The following is a 20,649-nucleotide window of genomic DNA, read 5'->3' as shown; positions in this document are numbered from 1 at the left end:
GATATTTCACAGCCTTATTTTTGTAATGAAAAGTCTTTATAGCAGGTACATTGGTATGAAAAGCCAGGGGTGGGTAGCTTTACAACACAGTTTTCAAGAGCTGTTCAAATTTATGTCCAACATTATTGGAATCCAAAAGTTTTGTTGTTGCTAGGATGAGTGAAGATACATCATTAGAGGTATCTGGCACAGAGAACCTTCATTCAACAGTGCTAATCACCACTCTCCTGTTCGTACAGTAGTGCAGAAAAAGCCTGAATGAATCAACAGTTTATAGTCCATCATTCAGAGGAAAGAAAAAACTCTGGAGTCTTCTCATGCTAAACTACATTTATTGCTGTCTGCTGAATACAGGATTATGGCATATTTTAACCTGTTAGCCTATTAACTGTACTAAAAAAATCACATAATGAATCTGTTTACCTTCATTACATCACACCCTGGCTTGTGTTGATGCCAGTTTAGAGATTTCTTTTCTGTACTGTAGCATTGCTGTGTAGTGGACCTCAAAGACTCATGTGAAGTCTCTTGACATAATTATCCAGTGAGATAGTAAAGCTTCTAAATTACTAAGCAGTTATCCATTATTTCTCTGATTCTTCCATGATTCACATGACAGCTCTGGGTTCTGTGTATTTTGAAGATATCTTAACTACTCCTGAAAGTGAAATCTACAGGCTAGGAGTTTGTTATAATTAATAACTTCAGGTAGTATCTAATTTCTGTCTGTCTCTCGTATATTGACAACATTTGGGTCTTGGATCTGAACATTCTCCTCCTGGAAGTCGTGTCTTTAGTCTGGCTCAGCTTGGTTCTTCTCCTGTGGGTTGATCTCTTGTCTTACTTGAACAGCTGTTTTGAAACAATTCAGGAATGAGATGTCCTATGAAATATTCTAGTATCTAGTTTAAAGCTGTATTTGTAGTTTTCTCTAATGTAGGGATAATCTACCTGTCAGTGTCAATCCTTTCTGCTGAAGGAAGTGTAAACAAGTACTTCTAAGCCCTGAACTGGATCTCCATTCTTTCCCAGCTAAACATTTGTATGTCAATTTACTGAGCTTATTTCAACCTTATACTCTCATTTTTACAATTCTATCATTTCCACACCTCTCTCTCCCTGTCTTCCATAAAGGTACTTTCTGGAACTGGTTTCAGTCATCTTTGACTGTCTGCTCTCTTGATTCATTTTCCCATCAAAAAATGAACAGACTTTTCAAAGCGGATAAGGACCTTTGTTAAACTTCGGGTTTGCATAGGATTCAGGAAGTCCTAATGCAAACTGAAAATGCCTGTATATACTGTATTTTTGCATGACAAATACTTCATACTATACATAAGGTCATACCAATTTTAGTTAATCTAGAACTCTAATCATATTTCATTCTTCATCTGTTATAAAACATTTTTGCCAATATACACAGAGGAGATGCAATTTTAATAAAAGTGTTTGTTTTACAGATATTACTAGTTTTCAAGCATATGTAGATAAATGTTTCCCTACTCATATAGATAAACCTTAAAAATTTTGTTCCCATTTTTTAGCCAACCGACGTGAACATTTTCACGAGATTCCTGTTGATGTGACAAGAGAAATCAGGCAATCTGTATTTCATCTTTATGCATTATACATATACTGAACATCATCACTTACATGTGTCACTTATGCTTGAAGTGTTACTACATTAATTCAGCTAGGTAGTAGTTAGACCAGCAGTATGCCTCCTAGGTTATGTGTACCTAGGCTAAAATGCAAGTGCATGAGCACTAGCTTAGTTTTCAACAGACTGTCAAACTGGAGCTGGAATGGAATTGTCAGGTACAATGTCACAGTGTTCTCATACAAACAGGCTACTCAGTCCTGGGCTGAGTAATTTTGAAATATATTTTTTTGAGCAAGGACTTAGGATTAACAGTGAGAATTCAGGGGCATTGAAACTGGACTCTAAGGACTGTTTCAAAGGTGACCTATTGTAGTCAAGGCAGGGAGGATGAGACTTTAGTAAAGCTGAAAGTATGTATTTGATCTAGAGGTGATATAATTTAAATATAAACAAATCACCTGTAAATATATTAAAGTAGCGGATATCCAGTAAATATCGTATCCTTATCTTTTCCCAGATAAACTGATTTTTTTTGTCTCATACTCCTTGAGAATATGTAGTTATTCTTTGAGAGCACTAATAATCTAACAAAATCTTTGCCTTCTCTTTACAGTTACAAGACAAAGATGTAATTTTTTTAAGTTCTTCTGTTTATGCTTAATCATTGAAGAGCTTTTGTTTCTTATTTATCGATAAAAATTTCTAGAAGGTCGTAAGACAATATGATATGGCCTCTGGAGGGTGGACTTACATTTTCCCAAAATATGGTGTTTCCCTCCTTGTGCCAAGAGAGCAAAGCAAAGAAATGGAGCTCACACAAATGATCTAGCAAGAAAAGCCCAAATGATAGCGCTCCTGGGTTATGTTAATATCATAAGGTAGACAAACATAGACAGGATGAATAAAATAAAGGTGATTTTAAATTGTACATAGAAGCAAATTCGAGCATGTAAATATAATCTGCATTTAATTTCCTGAGAACTCTAGGAGAAAAGGCAGAATTACTTCGTCAAAAAAAATGCTGCAAACACCTGATCTGGGTGAATGAAGTGGATGACAACAAAACAGTCAGAAGATAAGGGATAAATATATTATGAAAACCAGTGTTTTATTTTTTAGATGCAAAAAGGTCAATCTTATAGCAAAACAAGGCAGTTTTGTTATATACTCTCCATGACTTTATGCTAAATGTAAAGCAGCTTAGCAGCTTCATGGAAGCTGCTTACCAATATTATTAGTAGAGAATTTTGCAATTACTGGAGAACATTCATTATTGTTTGGTAAGAATGCAAGAATTTAAGATACTCATTATAAACCCTGCAAACATGATGGAGTGAGAAATGGCCAAAGTCTAAGTAAGATGTTAAGAAGTCAACTGGTTTTCAAATAAATACCAGCCAGACAATTTTCAACAGAAGGTGCACAGTCTTACACAAAGCTCTGATTAAAATGCTTAATCAAGTAAGCTGAGATGACAAACAAGACCAGCTGTAGAGCAAAGATTGTACCGTATCAGCTGTGCACACAGTATGGCTCAGCCTTGAGAAATGTCCACGTGGGAAGTAGTAATTGACGAAAAATTGTTGTTCAAAAGAGAATCAGATAAAAGATTCTGCTTTGCACCATGTTGATAAAGCAGCGTTTTTTAATTTGAAACATTTGAACTGTTAAGAAAAGCAACTTTCTCTTTCATGTAAAGTTGGTCTCCTTGAGTTTTTTCTCCTTTGTTCTTTTTTGAAAGAATATATTGGTTTTTGCTACAGTGTGTTTTATGAATATTTATAAGGCAAATATATATTTTAATGAGTGACCATTAGCCTACTTAATATAGTTTTGTGTGTAGACAGTAGATAAAGAATAAACATGTCAAACAAATAGCAAATAACTGTACAACCACAATCTAAGGTTACTTGCTTTCTTCTAAGTGATATCAATCCTGCTTCCTCATGGGATAAATGTTTGCAGATAGATAGTGATGCATATGAAGCCAGGAAAGAAAAAGTGAAAAAAATCTTGACTCTTTGTTTATATAAGACATACTCAGTTTCAAAAGAAAGTATATCGAGGCTGAAAAACTACTGTATATTAAGGATTGTGTTCTCAAGTATTCTTAAAAGTGGAAGAAGTTTCCTTCCATTCTCTTTGAATGTTATCTTTGCCCAGAGGTCATAGCATTCTTTCACTCCCTATTGAGCCAACAAAAGTACAAAGTCCTGCCTATACTCAGTAACTAAGCATTTAGGTTAAAGACTGTTTTCTACAGCCAAGGGGATGTGAGGAAGCAATGTTACTACCAATCATTTCAGGCAATCCTTGACTTCCCAGTCTGCAAAACCTGTTATCTACTTACTGTCCAGTTAGCTGTGCAACCTCTTTCAGCACAAGTCTAGAAGGGAGTGTAAAATCCTTTCCCTATAGATACCACAATTTCTCTCAGCTCTCATCTTACTGTATTTTCTTTTCCAAAATACCCTGTAGCAACCCAACAAGTATTTAAGAATTCTTCACAAACCATTATTCCTTGTGTGTTTTCAATATTCTTCCCAAACAAGGATCAGTATGAAACATTTTCTGTTGTATCCATTAATGTTTAATATCCAGCTTTCCCTTTGGTGTTCACTGTACAAAAAGATATCAATATTCAGAGTTGTTAAAATTTGTAATATTTTTTTCTTGACTCTGCAGTAGCAGGAATTTTATCTTAAAGCAAATGTGGAGTTTTGTGTGATAGAGGAGTGTCTTATACCTCACTTTATTTCAAGGCATCATATTTGGTGGGATGTCTTTGAAAACATGAAATTTTAAACTTGAATGAAAATAAAAGGAAACTTAATGATAATATCTTTAATTTGGCGAATCTGACCTGAGTCACTTGCATCATTTTAAAGGAATAGCAATATCACTTGAAACTCTAAAGGTCTATGATGCTTTAGTAGAGACAGCTTTAGTGGTGATCTCAAATTTTTGAATATTTAATCCCAAACATAATTTTGTGTTCTTCTTTTAACACTGAGAATACCTTGAAAAATCCCAATACAGTTTAAGAGTAATTATTATTCCTCAGCTTTCTAAAAAAAACGCTGCAAATTTTTTAATTTTTATGGATATTTTTACATTTTAATTATAATCTGAAGTGTTTAAAAATTGCCTGAATGTTCTTAAAGAGCATAATCCAACAGAAAAAAAAGTTTACTGACTTTTCAAAACAAATTTGTTATTCTGAATAGCAAATGACTTTGTAACAGAGTCTGGAGGTTTTCCTCTCTTGAAGTGAAACTGTTATTAATTACCTTCCACCGAGTACCTTCCATGAGCACTCCTTATTCTGGAAGTAAGTCCAAAGTATTTTTTTTTCCATTTGAAGAGAATGGGACAAAACTGTGACCCTGCTTGCCCCTCAAGTGCAGAGTTGCACAGGAGATGTGAACAAATAGAAGGATTTCTAACCTGTAGATGGATTGTGTTCTCAGTTACAGCTTCAGTATGAAACAGTAATTTAAAACAATTAATGATGCTGCCCCTAAATCTGGCAAACAACCAGCAGCTGCACATGAACATTCTTTGAGTTCTATAATCCCTTATAGTATGATAAAGAAAATCCTGGAAAGAACCATGGGAAGGTTTTTCAGAAGTGCTTCATGAATCTTTGCAGTTTGTTTTCTGGTAAGAGTTTTTATGAGAAACTTGTTTTGTGTAGAATTGTTCTCATTCTCTATTAGAGTGAAAATATTGTTGTATAGTAGCTGTGTTTGCTATGAGTGCAGAACAGTAAAGGCCATGAGAAGGAAGTTTCAAGTTCCCCTTTTTCTAAAGTGAAGGCTTTTTGTAAAGAAGTGAAATGGATTGAAACCACTCTGAGCTGTCAGTACACTGCAGCTCTGAATCAACTGGAAAAGCAGCATGGTGTCAGCAGCACAGAGATGGATTTTCATTTAATTAGGCTCCTTGTTCTGGTAAGAGGAAGCAGGGCAGTGTCTCAGCAGAGTGTCCTGTGTGTCTCCTGCCTGTTGCTGGGGGCATCTCACTGTACACATGGTTTTCCTGTGGCTTACATGCCTGAGTGTGGGACAGTGGTGGAAGACAGAAAGTAAACATCAGAGCTTGAAATCATCATCTTCATTCAAACTGATTAATTCATTTTTACTAGGTTCTGCATTATGTAGACACCAACAGAGACTTTTGAAAGATATGCTTATGTTACTTATATTTCCTCCCTTATTAGTCACTAAGTGGACGTTAGAGAAGAAAACAGCAACATCTCAAATAATTCATTAGAAATATGTTATTGTCACAAACGTTTGTTTTTTTTTACTCCCTCACCTGCCACAGGTTCACCCTAATGCTGTGTCCTCACTGCAAGTGTTGCCTATTCATTTGTTGATCTTCTGTCATCACTTAAGTCATCAAATATAATTAAACTATTTGTGGGAAGGGGAAAGACAAGTGAAAGGTACCAAGTGGCACGTGTGTTGTCAATTTTTTTCTGAAGAGCAATTGTCAGAACAGTAAATTATGACCTTCTGGCACATGAAAACAGACTACACAGAAGCTGCATGGACAGTATACAGCTCTAACTGTAAGTCTCTGAGGGCATCATGATACAAGTAAAAATGATGCCACTGCCCAAGTATAAAAGCTAATGGCTCATGCAGAAAGTGCTCTGCCTCTGTTACAGCACGTGAGTATGTGCAAGTCTTACTGAGAAAATTGTTAGATGGAGATGTTGAAAGAAGACAGGCCTGAAATTAAATTTGATCAGTAGAAACTGTTGTTTTGTGAACCTGTCTGGCATGGGACTCCTTCAAGTCTTGGGAATTGACATTTATTCACATGCCTAAGCTGGTAGTGTGCTCTACAGCAGGTACTGTGGTAAGCTTCTTGTTTGTAAAGTACAGAAGTGTTGTCTTTAGAGACATAAGTGCTCCTTGTCAATATATCCAGAACTCCTGGCAATCTAGGCAGAACAGCTCAGCATCCGTGTTGTATTAAGCCAAATCAAACCAGAATTTGTTCCCAGTTTACCATTGTTGCAGATATTACCTTCTTGAGCTCTACATCCTTTATGAGACCAGGCAGTTGAAATTGTCTGTGACTTACAGATGCATTCCGACATCAAAAATTTTGATTAGATTAAGACAATCTCAGAGGATGTATCACATCTTAATTACCATGTGTCACCATTTGGTATATAGTTTCATATATGCTCAAACTTCTGTGTTTATGTGATGTGACTATACAGCTCAGAGCCTGGAACCAGTACATTACTGTAGTTTGGAGGCAAATGGGGAAGTGCTTATATTCTTCCAACATTCCAAGATATTATGGATCCCATCCTAATTTAAAAACTGCTACTTGCATTTTGCATAAAAATTCCCTTTCAGTGGGATCTGATTTGGAACCTTCTGTCATTTCCATCAAGGTATCGTAGGCTGCTTCCATGCTAATCTCATGCCAGCTCATTTTTTTCTTCAGTGCTTTGCTTTGTAGATAGGCATTCAAGATTCATAGGATTAAAGAAAGGATAAGTTATTGTCTTGGTTTGAGCTGGCAAAATGCCACCTGCCCAATACAGAGTGTCAGTCTCCCTTCCCCCCCCCCCCCCCCCCCCCCACTGAGAAAAGTGAGAAAGGAAAAAAACTGGAAAATCAAAACAGTTTAAATCTAAACTAACTATATATATTTATACTGAAAAGAGACAATTAAAAGAAAACGAGAATATAACACACACTTACACAAGTTAGATATAACAAAAAATAACTCCCCACTCCTCATCAAACACAAATCCCACTATTTTAGCTACCAGTCACTCCAGGGAACTCAAGCCCCAGAGGGACAGACTCAAGCAGAGAGAAAAACTAAGAACAAACCTTTTACTTCCCTAAGATAACATGGTGGTGAGCCAGTGCTGGGCCTGGTCCTCCCTTCCCTCCTGGGATAGCACAATGCATCCTCCTGGGACCACAGCCATGAAGGAACTGACCAAGCCACTCCCACACCAACTTTTATATTTTGAGACTACCATTGGCCAGTAGTAGTCAGCTGTCAGCTGGCCCAGCCCAGTTCAACTCAGCTGATAGTCTCAGGCCTACTCTGAAATCTAAAGCCTAAATTTAGGCCTACACCTAGCTAAACCCGTAACAGGTGTCTAAATTGGCAGCTACAGAAGATGGGTACGCCTGAAGGCTGATTCTTAGCTAGGTGAATTAAAGTCAATGGATAATGCCTGTAACATTGGTTAAAGTATAAGCACTGGTAGATACAAGACTAAAAGTGGGCACACTAGTTTGACTGTTTTAAGCAATAGTCTGCTGCATAAAAGTAAACCAGTGCACCTTTGGCATCATTCCCTGGAGGACTCTGCAGATTTAATCTCAAAAATACAGAAACACTTCCTTGGAAACCTGAGTCAAGCACTCAGGCAAGCACCTCTGTATCTGGTATTTGCACAGACTGGCTCTGCTCACTGGATTGGATTATACACTTTTGTGATATGACTTGTCATCTCTTATGATTTTTGCTTGCTCCTTTCCAGGACCTGCCCAAGGAAATCTAAGGCTTCTCTGAGTTTCTTTGTCTTAAACAGCCTGCTGAGGGCACAATCCTAATTCTTAGGTATAGGATGTGTGAATATGGCCCTTTCCTATGACAAAACTTCATCTGTTATGAGCCACCATGTGTTTCATTAGCTGGGTTAATGACACTTCAGTGAGAAACACTAAGAAATGTAGGAAACCATACTGGGAAGAAAAACAGGCACATATTTACAACAAAACCTATTTTTGAAATTAATTTCAGCCCAGAAATACTTTATTCTTTTCGCTGACTATGAAAAAATCCTCTTTGGTCTAGATGTGTACGGCATATGTGCACCAAACGTGCCATGACTTCTGTCTCTGGCCTTTTACCAAAACCACCGTGTTCCATAAATGACTAAAGCAAGCTCTCCTACCACAACAGCCTAAGATGGAACTGAGTTGAATGCCTTAAATAAAAATCATGATGTGGCTTTATGTCTCACACTTTGTCTGTAATACGTGACATTAATCAGACCTCTGCTTCATCATTTGTAACACTAATAAGGCTAACTGTAAAGCAAGAAGAAAAGTCTTCTGAAATGTGCTGTCAGTGGTTATATAAACAGCAAGTGCTCGCCACATGGCAGCCAGTATATTTTGTTGCACATATATAGTAATTTGTGTACACAGTAGGGACTTGAAACATGGAGGGAAATGAGGTGGCAGAGTGTAGGGCTTTTCTGCAGAAACTCGGCTTCAATGGTAAAATTGTTTCTAAACTTTTATTTATATTTATGAACTGTCAAGGAATTTCTAGTTATAAGAAAATTTGTGTTTGTTTGTTTGGTTTGGTGTGGGGTTTTGTTTATTTTAGATACAGCTTCTAAAAAATCCAAAATTTATTTAGAAATTATTTCTCTTGGTGTTGAAATACAGAGTATACTTTCCAGAATAACTTGGATAGACCTAAAATAAATGTATTCCTAATTCACCATTTGATATCTAAAGATTTTTTACCAGAAATTCATTGTGAGCTTAGACATTAGCTCTGTGGAGCATTCTGTCCTAACTTAATTTGGAATTGAAAGGAAGTGCTGGCAGAAGGTACTTTTCTAAAGTTGAGCCTAGAGCATATGTATTTTTAGCTGTTCTTGCCATCTTGTTGAGTTGTTATCCCTACACGGATTCTGCAAAAACTGCTGTGACAATACTCAAAACCAAATCAAGATCTGCTGGCTTAAAAAAGAGCTTGCTACTTCCTCAGTGGGTGTAGAAATAAATTTGCATGGATCAGCAAAGATGGCAATAATTCATAAAAGCCTCCTATGTGTTTGTACAAAAGAATTTCTTTCACTGTTTTTGGTGGAAAGGTGTAAGACAATGCACATGTGCAAATGTTGTGGATCGGGAGAATAACAGCTCCTAAGAATAGAATTTAGGAAACGTTTTATTGGTGGGAAATGTAAAAATGCACAAAATTATAGTGGGAACTGTTGCAGAAGTAACTAAAGTGAACCCTAATATTCTTTATCATTCATATTTACCACTGAATTGTGACAGCAATTTAATGTTGTTTTTCAGTATTTATCTATTGTTAAAACAGTATGTGTGGGTAAGAGAAGAACAATGTGCTGGCTCTGATTAAAATGAGAAATTGAAGGGGTCATTTTTGTCTCTGTTATGGCTCTTGCTTTGAAAATGCAAATATAAAAAGAATTTCTTGCTATTAAATTGAAGAAGAAGTAACCTAAAAGAAGCTTTATTGTTTCCGTGGTAGAAATCAAACCAAATTAGGAATGTTCCAAAATGCAGGAAGCAGACAAAACCTATTTAAAATCTAGCAGTGTATTTACAGCTGATTAATAATTATTAGCTTGAAAAATGTCATCTCTCTTATACATCTAATTAGCCTAATTACAAATATTTGCTGTTGTTACAGTAAAATCAAAAGTGAGCAATTCAGATCTATAGAAGGCTGTGTGAGACTTAGCTATCAGCTAGAAGCAGCAAAGAGCTCAGCTGCTGCTGGCTGATAGGGAGGTGGTTTACTCCCCAAGAATTCACATAGTGGGAGTTCACAGGACTCTGCAGGTACACGAAAATAGCCAGGATGAAATAATATAAACATGGGACTTGTGAGAGATAGGTCCTTACCAATTGAAGTATCTAGTGTGGTGGTGTGTAACTCTTTTAGCCAAGAAGCTGTAGTCCTAACCCTATATAAACTGTGTGCTATGTGTAATATAATGTCTTCACTATGAATCTCATAGATTGTGTGGAGTCCAGTTCCTCTGCCGTTTATTTTTAGTTTACTTTAATTTGCTACATTTGTTTTCACACAGTTACACATTGTGTATATTCCAAAATGCGGCAGAGGGAATTGAAATAAATTAACAGTTGTTTCTGAAGCATGTGTAACAAAGTTTTTGATATATCTCAACTATCAAAACAATTTCAGAAATAAAAGAGGCAGTTCATATTATCATGTGTAAACTACCCAAGTGTTGAGGTTTGATCACAGAATCATAGAGCAGTTAGGATAGGAAGGGACCTCTGAAGATCATCTAGTCCAACCCCCCTGCCAATGCAGGGTCACCTAGAGCAGGTGACACAGGAATGTGTCCAGGTGGGTTTGGAATGTCTCCAGAGGGGGAAACTGTGCAACCTCCCTGGGCAGCCTATTCCACTGCTCTGCCACCTTCAATGTAAAGTTCTTCCTCATGTTGAAATAGACCTTCCTGTGTTTTAGTTTATGGCCACTCTTCCTTGTCCTGGCACTTGGGCACCATTGAGGAGAGTCTGGCATCATCCTCTTGGCATTTACCTTGCATTAATGAGATCTCCTCTCAACTTTCTCTCTAGACTAAACAAGCCCAGCTCCTGCAGCCTCTCCTCATAAGACAGATGCTCCAGATCCCTAATAATCTTTGCAGCCCTCCTCTGGACCCTCTCCAGTAGGTCCTTGTCTTTCTTGAACTGTGGAGACCAGAATGGACACAGTAGTCCAGATTTGGCCTCACTAGAGCCCAGTAGGAAGGGAAGATGACCTTCCTCAACCTGCTGGGCACACTATTCCTGATGCACCCCAGGAGAATAATGGCTCTCATGGCCCCAAGAGCACAGTGCCAGCTCCTGGTCAACTTGTCATCCACCAAGACTCCCAACTCTTTCTCTATAGAGCTGCTCTCTAGTAGGTCAGCCCCCAGCCTGTACTGGTACTTGAAGTTATTCCTTCCCAGGAGCAGTGTCCTACACTTGCCTTTGTTGAGCTTCAATAGGTTTATCTCTGTCCAATTCTCCAACCTATAGGGTCTCTCTGAATGGCAGCACTGCCTTCAGCTGTATCAGCCACTGCCCCCAGTTTCATATCATCAGCAAACCTGCTGAGGGTACATTCTATCCTTTCATTCAGGTTGTTGATAAACAGTTTAACTAAGAATGGACCCAGTACTGATCCTTGGGGAATGACACTTACTACAGGCCTCCAATTGGATTCTACTCTGCTGATCACGAGCTTCGGAGCTCTGCTATTCAGGCAGTTCTTGATCCACTTCACTGTTCATTCATCTAACCCACATTTCCTGAGCTTACCTATGAGAATATTATGGCAAACAGTGTGAAAACCCGTGCTGAAGTCAAGGTAGACAACATCCACTGCTCTCCCCTTGTCAACGCATCCTGTCATGCCATCAGAGAAGACTGTCAGATTGGTCGCCATTCACAGAAGACAATTTTCTCCCTAACATCCGCATGAAAAAAGCATAAAAGCATTTTCCATATAGGTTACTTTTGTACATTAAGTGAACAGCACTGCAGTTTTTAAATACCTCAAAGAAGAAAAAGAGAAAAGTGATGGATAGAAGATTTAAATGGCTGTTATGGCTGTTTCCCTAGTTTGGTGTATAATTACTGTGATGTAGTATAGTACTTAAAGATGGAGATATGATAAAGAATTGATGTGCAGTTAGTGGGACACCTATATATAGCTCTTACTAAAAGCACATAACAGCAAAGCGAAAGGAGCGTATGCTCTCAGTGGTATGCATTAGCTCTCATTGACTTCACACTCTGACTTCTAGAAACATAATTACTTTAACCTGGTTTAGCCCCACTCTAGAGAAAAGCCTGCATACTTTCCAGAAACACATAAGTGGTGCTAAGTCTTTGCAAAATTATCAATAGACTCTTTTGATAAGGGATGCAATGTTCATGCTCTTGCCCTGGGAAACTGCCCTCAGGCCTGTCCCGACACTATGGCATCTTTACAATTTCTGAAAGCTTTTAGAATTTATGATATTCTCTCTTGTCAATGAAATGTCTCAGTTGTGGGACTGAAAATAATGCTTATTGTGTAAAAGGTTCAAAGAGAGTGGAAAAGTGATGGTTATAAACTTTTTAAAGGTTGAATTTCAAGTGAAATAAATTTAATCCTACGTATGAGGAGGTTTTATGTTTTAAAATAAGATATTTAAATTTGTAAAATTATAAAAATTGAAAAAATTGAAACTTATAATCCTTGGGTCATGTACTTGACAGTGGTAGATAGATGTATTTTGCCAAATGCAGTTATTCAGGCTGTTCCATTTTCCTGCAATAACAACATTATATCATGTCCTCCTGGCTGAGTAGTTACATACTAACCACTTTTTTACTGATATTAGACGTTGGAGTCCTACTGTCCATTACATCTTTTGTTGCTCATTGCTGTATCAAAATAATAAAAAATACTTCCGATTTCACCATTTGGTTTGTGTTTCCAGGCTTTTCTTGTGGATCTTGGCTTCTTCCACTTTCTGTTGAATTCTAGAGGGCTGCTTTTACCCTATTTTGATTATTTATCCAAATATTAATAAAGCAATGAAAACCCTCTGCTTACAGTTAGTCTCCAGTTAATGAATATTGCAGCATTAGCATTCATCATTTTCTAGAGTCCACATTCCATTTCTCTTGCAAGAAACAGTTTCTGCAGCTACTTACATGAAGAAATGCTACTATGAAACCATCTGATGTATTTTTATACTTGTAGATTTCAACAATGCAATTTGTCAGATGAAAACAGCTTGGCCAGCAGCCTGTGCAATGTTAATTTTACTTGGGTCGTCTGCTTGTGCTTGGAAGATGATAGCATAATTCCTGCTAGTGAAGTAGTTGGAAGATACTTTGAGGGCATGACCAAAGTATTAGGTAATTTTCTTTTTCTGTTTGTTTGTTTGTTTGTTTGTTTTAAAGGAAGTTTTACTTGCAGTTAACTTAATAGCAGAGATACTTTGCCTTACCTGAAACTCCTGGTGCAGACGTTGCCTGTGTTGGGAAGGACCCTGTGATGTACAATGTAGCATTGTTTGACATGAGTATCTAAGAAGGACAGATCTAAAGTATGTGTAGAGCATCCTGTAAACTGGCTCAATAAATGATTCTTAAGGGGTCTTATGGCTCTACTTAGTTTATCTCAGGTATCTTAGGAATCTTAGTCTTTTGTTGATTAGGGATTTTTTTGAAACCTTTGTGACTTTCCTTTTTGCACTTGTTGTCTGCATAAGTTACTTACTCTGAGTACAACTTTGAATCCCAGGTTCTTCATTCTGTGTGGTATGACGTAATGTTTCAAATTATTGTCATGTTTATTATATAGCAGTATGTACTGTAGGCCAGGTTACATGGGGCTCTGCACAACCTGGTCTCGTGCAAGGTGTCCCTGCCCATGGGTGGGATTAGAACTGGAGGATCTTTAAGATCCCTTCCAGATCAAGCTTTTATATGATTTTATGATTGTATCAAACATCAAAAGGAACATACAAAAAGGAACAATTTATTTTTCTGTAACAAGAAAAAATGGACATCATAACATATTGTTATTAATTTTATAGTAATATACCTTTTTTAAAGCATTATGAGCTAGCTTCACAGTTAATATAAAGTGAATAATATGAAGAGTTGATAAAGCCATATTTTATAAGGTAAAGAAAAATTTAAGATTTCATAATATATACAGGACTTACTAATTATTAATGGTAATTTTTTTGTGGCAGTTGTATAACTTAAAAAGTCAGGCAATGTGTGGGATGCAGCTTTGGTTCTGCAGTTTAATACTGTGTAACTGTTTCTCTCAAGAGACACTAAATAAAATGAAGGAGTATAGCAACTATATGTAGGGGTCATTCCTTTCTGAATTGAAGCAGTGTAATAATTGATTAAAGTATATTACATCCCCTCGGTCAAGAAAAAAATATATTAGTTACATTGTAAGTGACTTTTCCTGTTTTATCTTGATTATGTAAGTTGCACACTGACAATTACTGAAATTATCAATTCTATTTATTTCCATGTGTCAGCAATGTTTTCAAACATAGTCCAGTAAAACAGAGATAAATGTTTGATGTCCAGCGATTGCATTGCGAAATACCAATAGAGGAGAAAAGTCACATATTTCTTTACACTAAGTTCTGCAAATTGAATTCAAATTTATAATTCTTTTCTTTCTGAAAACATGATTTTAACAGCAGCAATGAGTTTTTGATGTTTCTGTCTTAAAATTGTTTGCTCTATGACAATGCTGACTGCTTTTCTTCTGTGAGCTGTTTTCCACAGTGACTGTCCTTGACCAAACCAGAAAATTAATTTGATTTCTCTAATGCAAAAGGTAATTGGATTTCTCTTTACGGAATGCATCCCTTTAATGACTGTCCCTTTTTCAGCCAATTTAGCTGCAACTGACCTCACTTTGATCTGGTGATATGACTTGAAATAAATGCCAAAGCTGGGAGATAAAAGATCAACTGTTTGATATCAGGAAGAACATTTCCTCCCTGATCTTGCCATTTTTCCTCAGAAAATATCTCCATCTTATATGTCATTCTTATGAAACATGCTACTCTAAAAATTGGTCCTGAAGCTGCAAATTGCATCCTTTTACCAACTACCATAACTATTTCCCAGAAGCATCTGGAGAAAGTATTTTGAAACATGAATAAAACCTCTTGAAATATCTGTTATTCTTTGCAAATATGCATTATTATGTAGATTCTTCCTAAGACGAAAAAAGGTGATACTAAAGTAGTGAATTAATTCTTCACAGAGGTCTCATTCAGCGTTAAATATTTATTGAAACATTTATTTAGATAATAGGGATCTTACATGAAAGTATCATAACTTGCTGATCTGAGAAAAGATTTACCCACATAAAACAATTAGTAAAGGTGCTATTTTGGGATATTATCTGTTCTTTGTTCAAGTTAGGCTAAACAGAATCATAAAATCCTCGAATGTGTATTTCTATTTATTTAACATATTCATTATGCTACAGACCCAGCCCTTCAGGTTAATATGCTGAGCAGTTTTAACCCCAAATGGACTCAAAGCCAAAATTTAGCAGCTGAATGCAGTTCTATTTTATTCATGGGCCACATGTTCTTTTTTATAAACGATCTTAATGCCATTGATTAAAAGTGGGAGTTCTCACTCTGGATGGTAAACTGGACTTTAAAACCTCAGTGTGGAAAGTAAAATCAAGAAATTTTGTCTTCAGTTTGAAGTTGTTTCCTTCTGAAACCTTGTAAGAGTTATTTTCATACTGCTCAAAACAGATAGCAATTTTCCACTCAGTACTGATACCAATGGTAGATAAAATTTGTTCTACTTTATTTGCATTTTGAAGCAGGTGGTCACCCCCCTTTTCTTTATCTGTTCAATTATTTCTTAAATTTTTATGTATGGGCAGAGTTTCTACTCCTCTGGGTGTTTTGCACAACAGAATTGATTAGTTTATCGTAATGTAACTTCTGGTGCTTCTTAGTAAAGTTAATTGGAAGTAAATTAATATGAAAACAGAGCTTCCCAAAGCTACAGGTACCTGAGGGATATTCATCTCCCTCATTGAGCTGAAAGTAATTTTTAATACTTTCATGTACCATCCAGAAGTAATGTATACATATGAGTCACTGGACAGAGAAACCAATGGTCTCTTTAGATGGGAATTATGAAAATGAGGGTAAATATTTCATAATTTTTAAACTTTGTGTGAGTTTCAAGATTTTTTTTTGTTGCTAGTCTCAAGTGTGCTTTTTTTTACTGATTCCAAGAAGTGAGAGGAGATTATAAATGGCATATAGTGCTTAATTCATAGTCTTGCACTCCCTGGCTACAGTTCTGATTTCAAGAGTGGAAATTCTGCTGATGTTCCTCTCAAGGAAGTAGATCCTCTCTCCCAGGTTGGGCCAGAAAGCTTTGGAGCCGCAGAGGAATGTAACTTCTGTACTGTTGGTTGCTTTAACTTTTAGAATGGTTCCTCTTATCTTCTTACCTTTGGATCTCTACAGGTTTCGTTGTTTCTCAAGGGGTCACATGCACTTCTAGAGGCAGAATATGGAGGCCAATATACTTTTTTTGATTGCAAATAACACTGGACATACTATTATTGTACTGTCTAACTGTTAACATTATCAGAACTGAGGCAGGTGTGCCATACATAAACCAAAAGTGTTCTTAAAGTCCTTGCTAGTACTGTCTTTTGTTACACTGCCTACTATTTCTTCTTTCCCTACAGGTCACAGATATGATGCTTCAGGACAAACCCTACCCAGACTGGGGAAAGTCTGCCAGAGCTTTCTGGAAGAAAGGAAACATTAGGATCATTTTATTCTGGTAGGAAAATAGTAAAATCAAATTATTGTAAATGAACCTTTTACAGAATATCCAAAACCATATCTTCTTATTCTCAGTGGCAGAAAGACATATAAACAGAGTACATGGTTGAAAAAGAAAGTTAAAAACCTGATCTAATAGAAAATTAAACATTACAAAAACTGTACATGAGTAAACAATTCCTAATCAAAATAATCAATGTAAAAATGTAATTTTAAAATTGATTTATACTGTTTTTTGTATTATATTTTGACTCTGTTTATAACTGAGTGGCAAAATTTTTGCTGTATATAATATTCAGGTGTCCCATTGTTATTCTTTTTAATTAAGGTAAGTAGAGAGCTGAATTTCCTTTTGTGACCATGATATTAGTTATAGAAATTATTTGAATTGCCACATGACTAGGAGTTAAAATTGCAAGTCAGTCTCAGATAATTATGAAAAATATTAAAAAATCAATTAAAAGTTTTTGAGGGATATGTGTTTATTTTACTCCAAATGTAGCCTCTTCCAGATAAATTCAGACCAAGTGTAACTATTGAAACAGAACATAAATTATGGCAGGAAAACTGGAATTTGGACAATACATATTCTCAGAAGCAGTCTGAAGACCTTATAACTTAGAGTGAAAGAAATAGCAAAGATTTTTCTGACTGCATCAGAAACAGAAAAACTCAAGAAAGTATCATCAGACCTGCTGTTTATTAAAGAGCAGATTTTAAAACAATTGTTACAGAGAAGTTGAAATATTTATTTATATGGATTCTCCTACAGAAAATAAAATTAAGTATCTTACACTTTCACAGTATTAAAAAATAAGCATTTATATTAAATTGGGGCAATTAAAGGAAATAATAAGAGAAATTTAAAGATTAAACTTGCCTATTGAAAAATTGAATGTTAAAATTTGGATATTGTTTTGCTTTTGCTGGTTTTTTTTTCCTCAAAAAGCTAGGATTATCCTATGGGGCTATAAGTCTGAGTTCAGTCTTAACTAAATGGTTTGAATATATCATCAATAATGGAATTATGAACAAAGATCTAGATTAGTTTCTGCTGAAAGAAGCCAGGGAAGCTTTGCTGAAAGAAAGTCTTCTCTGATCTGTTAGAACTCTTTGAACATGTCATCAAAATAATGGATGAGGAAGAAATGCTTGATGTAATTTATTTGGACTTTCCCAAAGATTTTGACAAAGTTCTTTATCGAAGTCAATTAAGAAAACTAGTAAGCCTAAGTGTGCTAACATTTAGAAGTTAGCACACTTCAGAAATGGGCAGTGAAAGTTACGAATAAAATAGTAATTTTCTCCTACATTGATAAGGCAATGGTGGCTGTCTTGGCCACAGTGACCACAAAATGACCATGTTTAAAATCTCCATTGACAAGAGGAAAAGTGCCAGCAAAACCTTGGCTCTGGACAGGAGGAGAATAGACTTCAGGATGCTCAGGGAATTAGTGAGTAAGGTCCCCTGGGAAAATGTTTTTGCAGCTGTTGCGGTTCATCAGAGCTGGTCACTTTTCAAACATCACCTCCTAAGGACACAGGAGCAGGCAATTCCCAAATGTCAGAAGTCAAGCAGGAGAGGCAGAAGGCCTGATTGGCTGATCAGGGATCTTGTCTTGAAAAAAAAGCAAAAAAGGAAGGTGTATGCCCAGTGGAACCAAGGTCAAGGGACATGGAAAGAATTCAGAGATGCTGCTTGCTGCTGTAGGAAGAAAATTTGTGTGGCCGAATCTCAGCTGTAGTTAAAGCTGGACAGAAATGTGGGGGACAATGGGAAGAATTTTTTCAAATATATTAATGTCAATAAGCAGTGTAGAAACATCATTGGCCCATTACAGGATGAGGTTGGTCACCTCACAAACAGGGACAGAGAAAAGGCTTTCTTTGCCCCTGTCTTCAATGCAGATTACTTATTAAGTAGGGCTCAGTGCCCTGAGCTGGAGAACCATGACTGTGAGAATAATCAACTCCCAGTCAACCCTGAAACTATGCAGGATCTGCTGCTCCAGCTGGATCCCTACAAACCTATGCAGCCTGATGGGATTCATCACCAAATCCTCAAAGAGCTGGCTGATGTTGCTGCAAAACCTCTCTCAATGATTTTTGAGTTGTCTTGGGAATCCAAAGAAGTCCCAACTGAATGGAAGCTGGTGAACTTTGTCCTGATTTGCAAGGAAGACCTTGGAAACAACAGGCCTGTCAGTCTTGCTTCAGTGCCTGGTAAAGTTCTGGAGAAGATTATTTTGGGAGGTACTTGAAAACACATGAGAGACAATACAGTCACTGGTCACAGCCACTTTTCTTCACTTTTCTTTAGAAAAGTGTGTTGTAAAGAGGGCTTTCAGAAGGCAATAAAGTATCTCGAACCCTGGTGGAATTACTAGGATATGCAGATGTGTGTGGGTTATGAAAGAAAGATATTCACGCGGAGTTAAATATCTTGTGCCATCTGCAGTCAGATGAGTCTCTCTACAGACCACTATCTCCAGTCCTCTGTGATTACCATCACGATTGCAAATTTATAAGCATGAATGGAAACTAATTTATATTTTTTGGCTATGTTGATAATTTGGCTGGTTTAGGAAAGACGAATTATATATGACATGAAAGGACTGGCATTTGAAAGAAGCAAAAAGAAAACAATGTTTGTTAAATAAAAGATCTTGGAAAAGACCGATGACAAGCCAATAGCAGTAGCTAGTGATAAAATAAATAAATAAGACAGTATAGAACATTAGTTAATTTTGATGTTGGATATCAGAGGAAGCAGAGGGAGAAGGAGAATTTGAGAAGACCAATTATTTTGTGAATAATTTTTTTTGTTTCCCTGAAAGCATGGGATAAGTCCAACCTACACTAAAGGTCTTTCCTACACATCTGTACAGGAGCAAGCTCTCCCCAGCAGTACATACAGGTGACATTGTTAAAGGCAGCACACACAAATGCCACAACATGTGCTCAGGTTGTATAGTCATCGCCCATGTTAATATACAGGTTTCTGCCACCAAAGCCTGGGGTTACCTCTGCATAATTTGTGCCTGAAATCACTGTTTTCTCATTAGTGTCTTCCATCCTGTGGAGAATCAAGCATAGTAAGTAGTTGGAATAAAGTCACCAGGACATCTCTGGGCTACATAATGTGGTTTGGTTAACAAAGGCAAGACCTGAATACTCTCTTTTGAGAGACTGTTCCAATATTAATTGTCCTCAAAGCTTTCCTAGCAGAGGATGGGTGTTTATAATGAGCAAGGCATAAAGAGTTCTTCATGTGAACTTTTAGCTATAGGGAAAAACAGAACACCAACAAAAATAAATTACTTTACTGAAAGAGAGGAAAAGAGCTGCTGAGGTCTGTGTAACCAGGTAACAGAAAATTTATATTCAAAGGTAGATTATCAGACTGGGGTATTGTAGAGATAACAGCAGATTGTGCAGCTGAATCTTGATTGCAGGCAGGGTGACAGAAAAATATATACAAGCTGAATGCTTGAATATGCAAGTAGCAGGCTGGAATCCATTTCTGTAGTGACACTGGCTGGACATTTATTGTATGTGTACACAATGATCAGTCTTCATTGGTGCAATAACACATCTTTGACAAAGACTCCTGTCTGAAATAGTACCAAACAGATACCAACATGGAGAAGAAATAAAGTAATATGGGCAATTATAAATTTATGATTCTCTGTGTTTGCTGTGTTTGACTTTGCAAACTGAATAATCTTGCTTTTGTATGTATTTCCATAAACTCTTGCTAGCTTTCCTTAATATAAAACAAAACTGCACATGCTCAGAAATGTATGTTAGCAAGCACAGGACCTAAATTTAGCAAATCAATCTAGTAATATAGGTTTGAAAGCTTTTATTCAAAGTAATTGTGCAGAAT

At 36.6% G+C, this 20,649-nt stretch overlaps 1 protein-coding gene across 1 annotated transcript in view; it reads left to right on the top strand.

The window, feature by feature from the left end:
- The window catches only part of TMEM117 (transmembrane protein 117), a 213,999-nt gene that overhangs the window by 109,538 nt on the left and 83,812 nt on the right, over window positions 1-20,649 (top strand). Inside the window, exon 5 of the mRNA XM_071549985.1 lies at window positions 16,661-16,758. Within this exon, the coding sequence (XP_071406086.1) occupies window positions 16,661-16,758 (98 nt within the window). The remainder of the gene's footprint in view (window positions 1-16,660; window positions 16,759-20,649) is intronic.

This window comes from Pithys albifrons, chromosome 3, assembly GCF_047495875.1.
Source record: "Pithys albifrons albifrons isolate INPA30051 chromosome 3, PitAlb_v1, whole genome shotgun sequence".
Lineage (NCBI taxonomy): Eukaryota > Metazoa > Chordata > Aves > Passeriformes > Thamnophilidae > Pithys > Pithys albifrons.
Note: the sequence above shows the minus strand (reverse complement) of the source record. Positions and strands in the feature narration are given on the sequence as shown.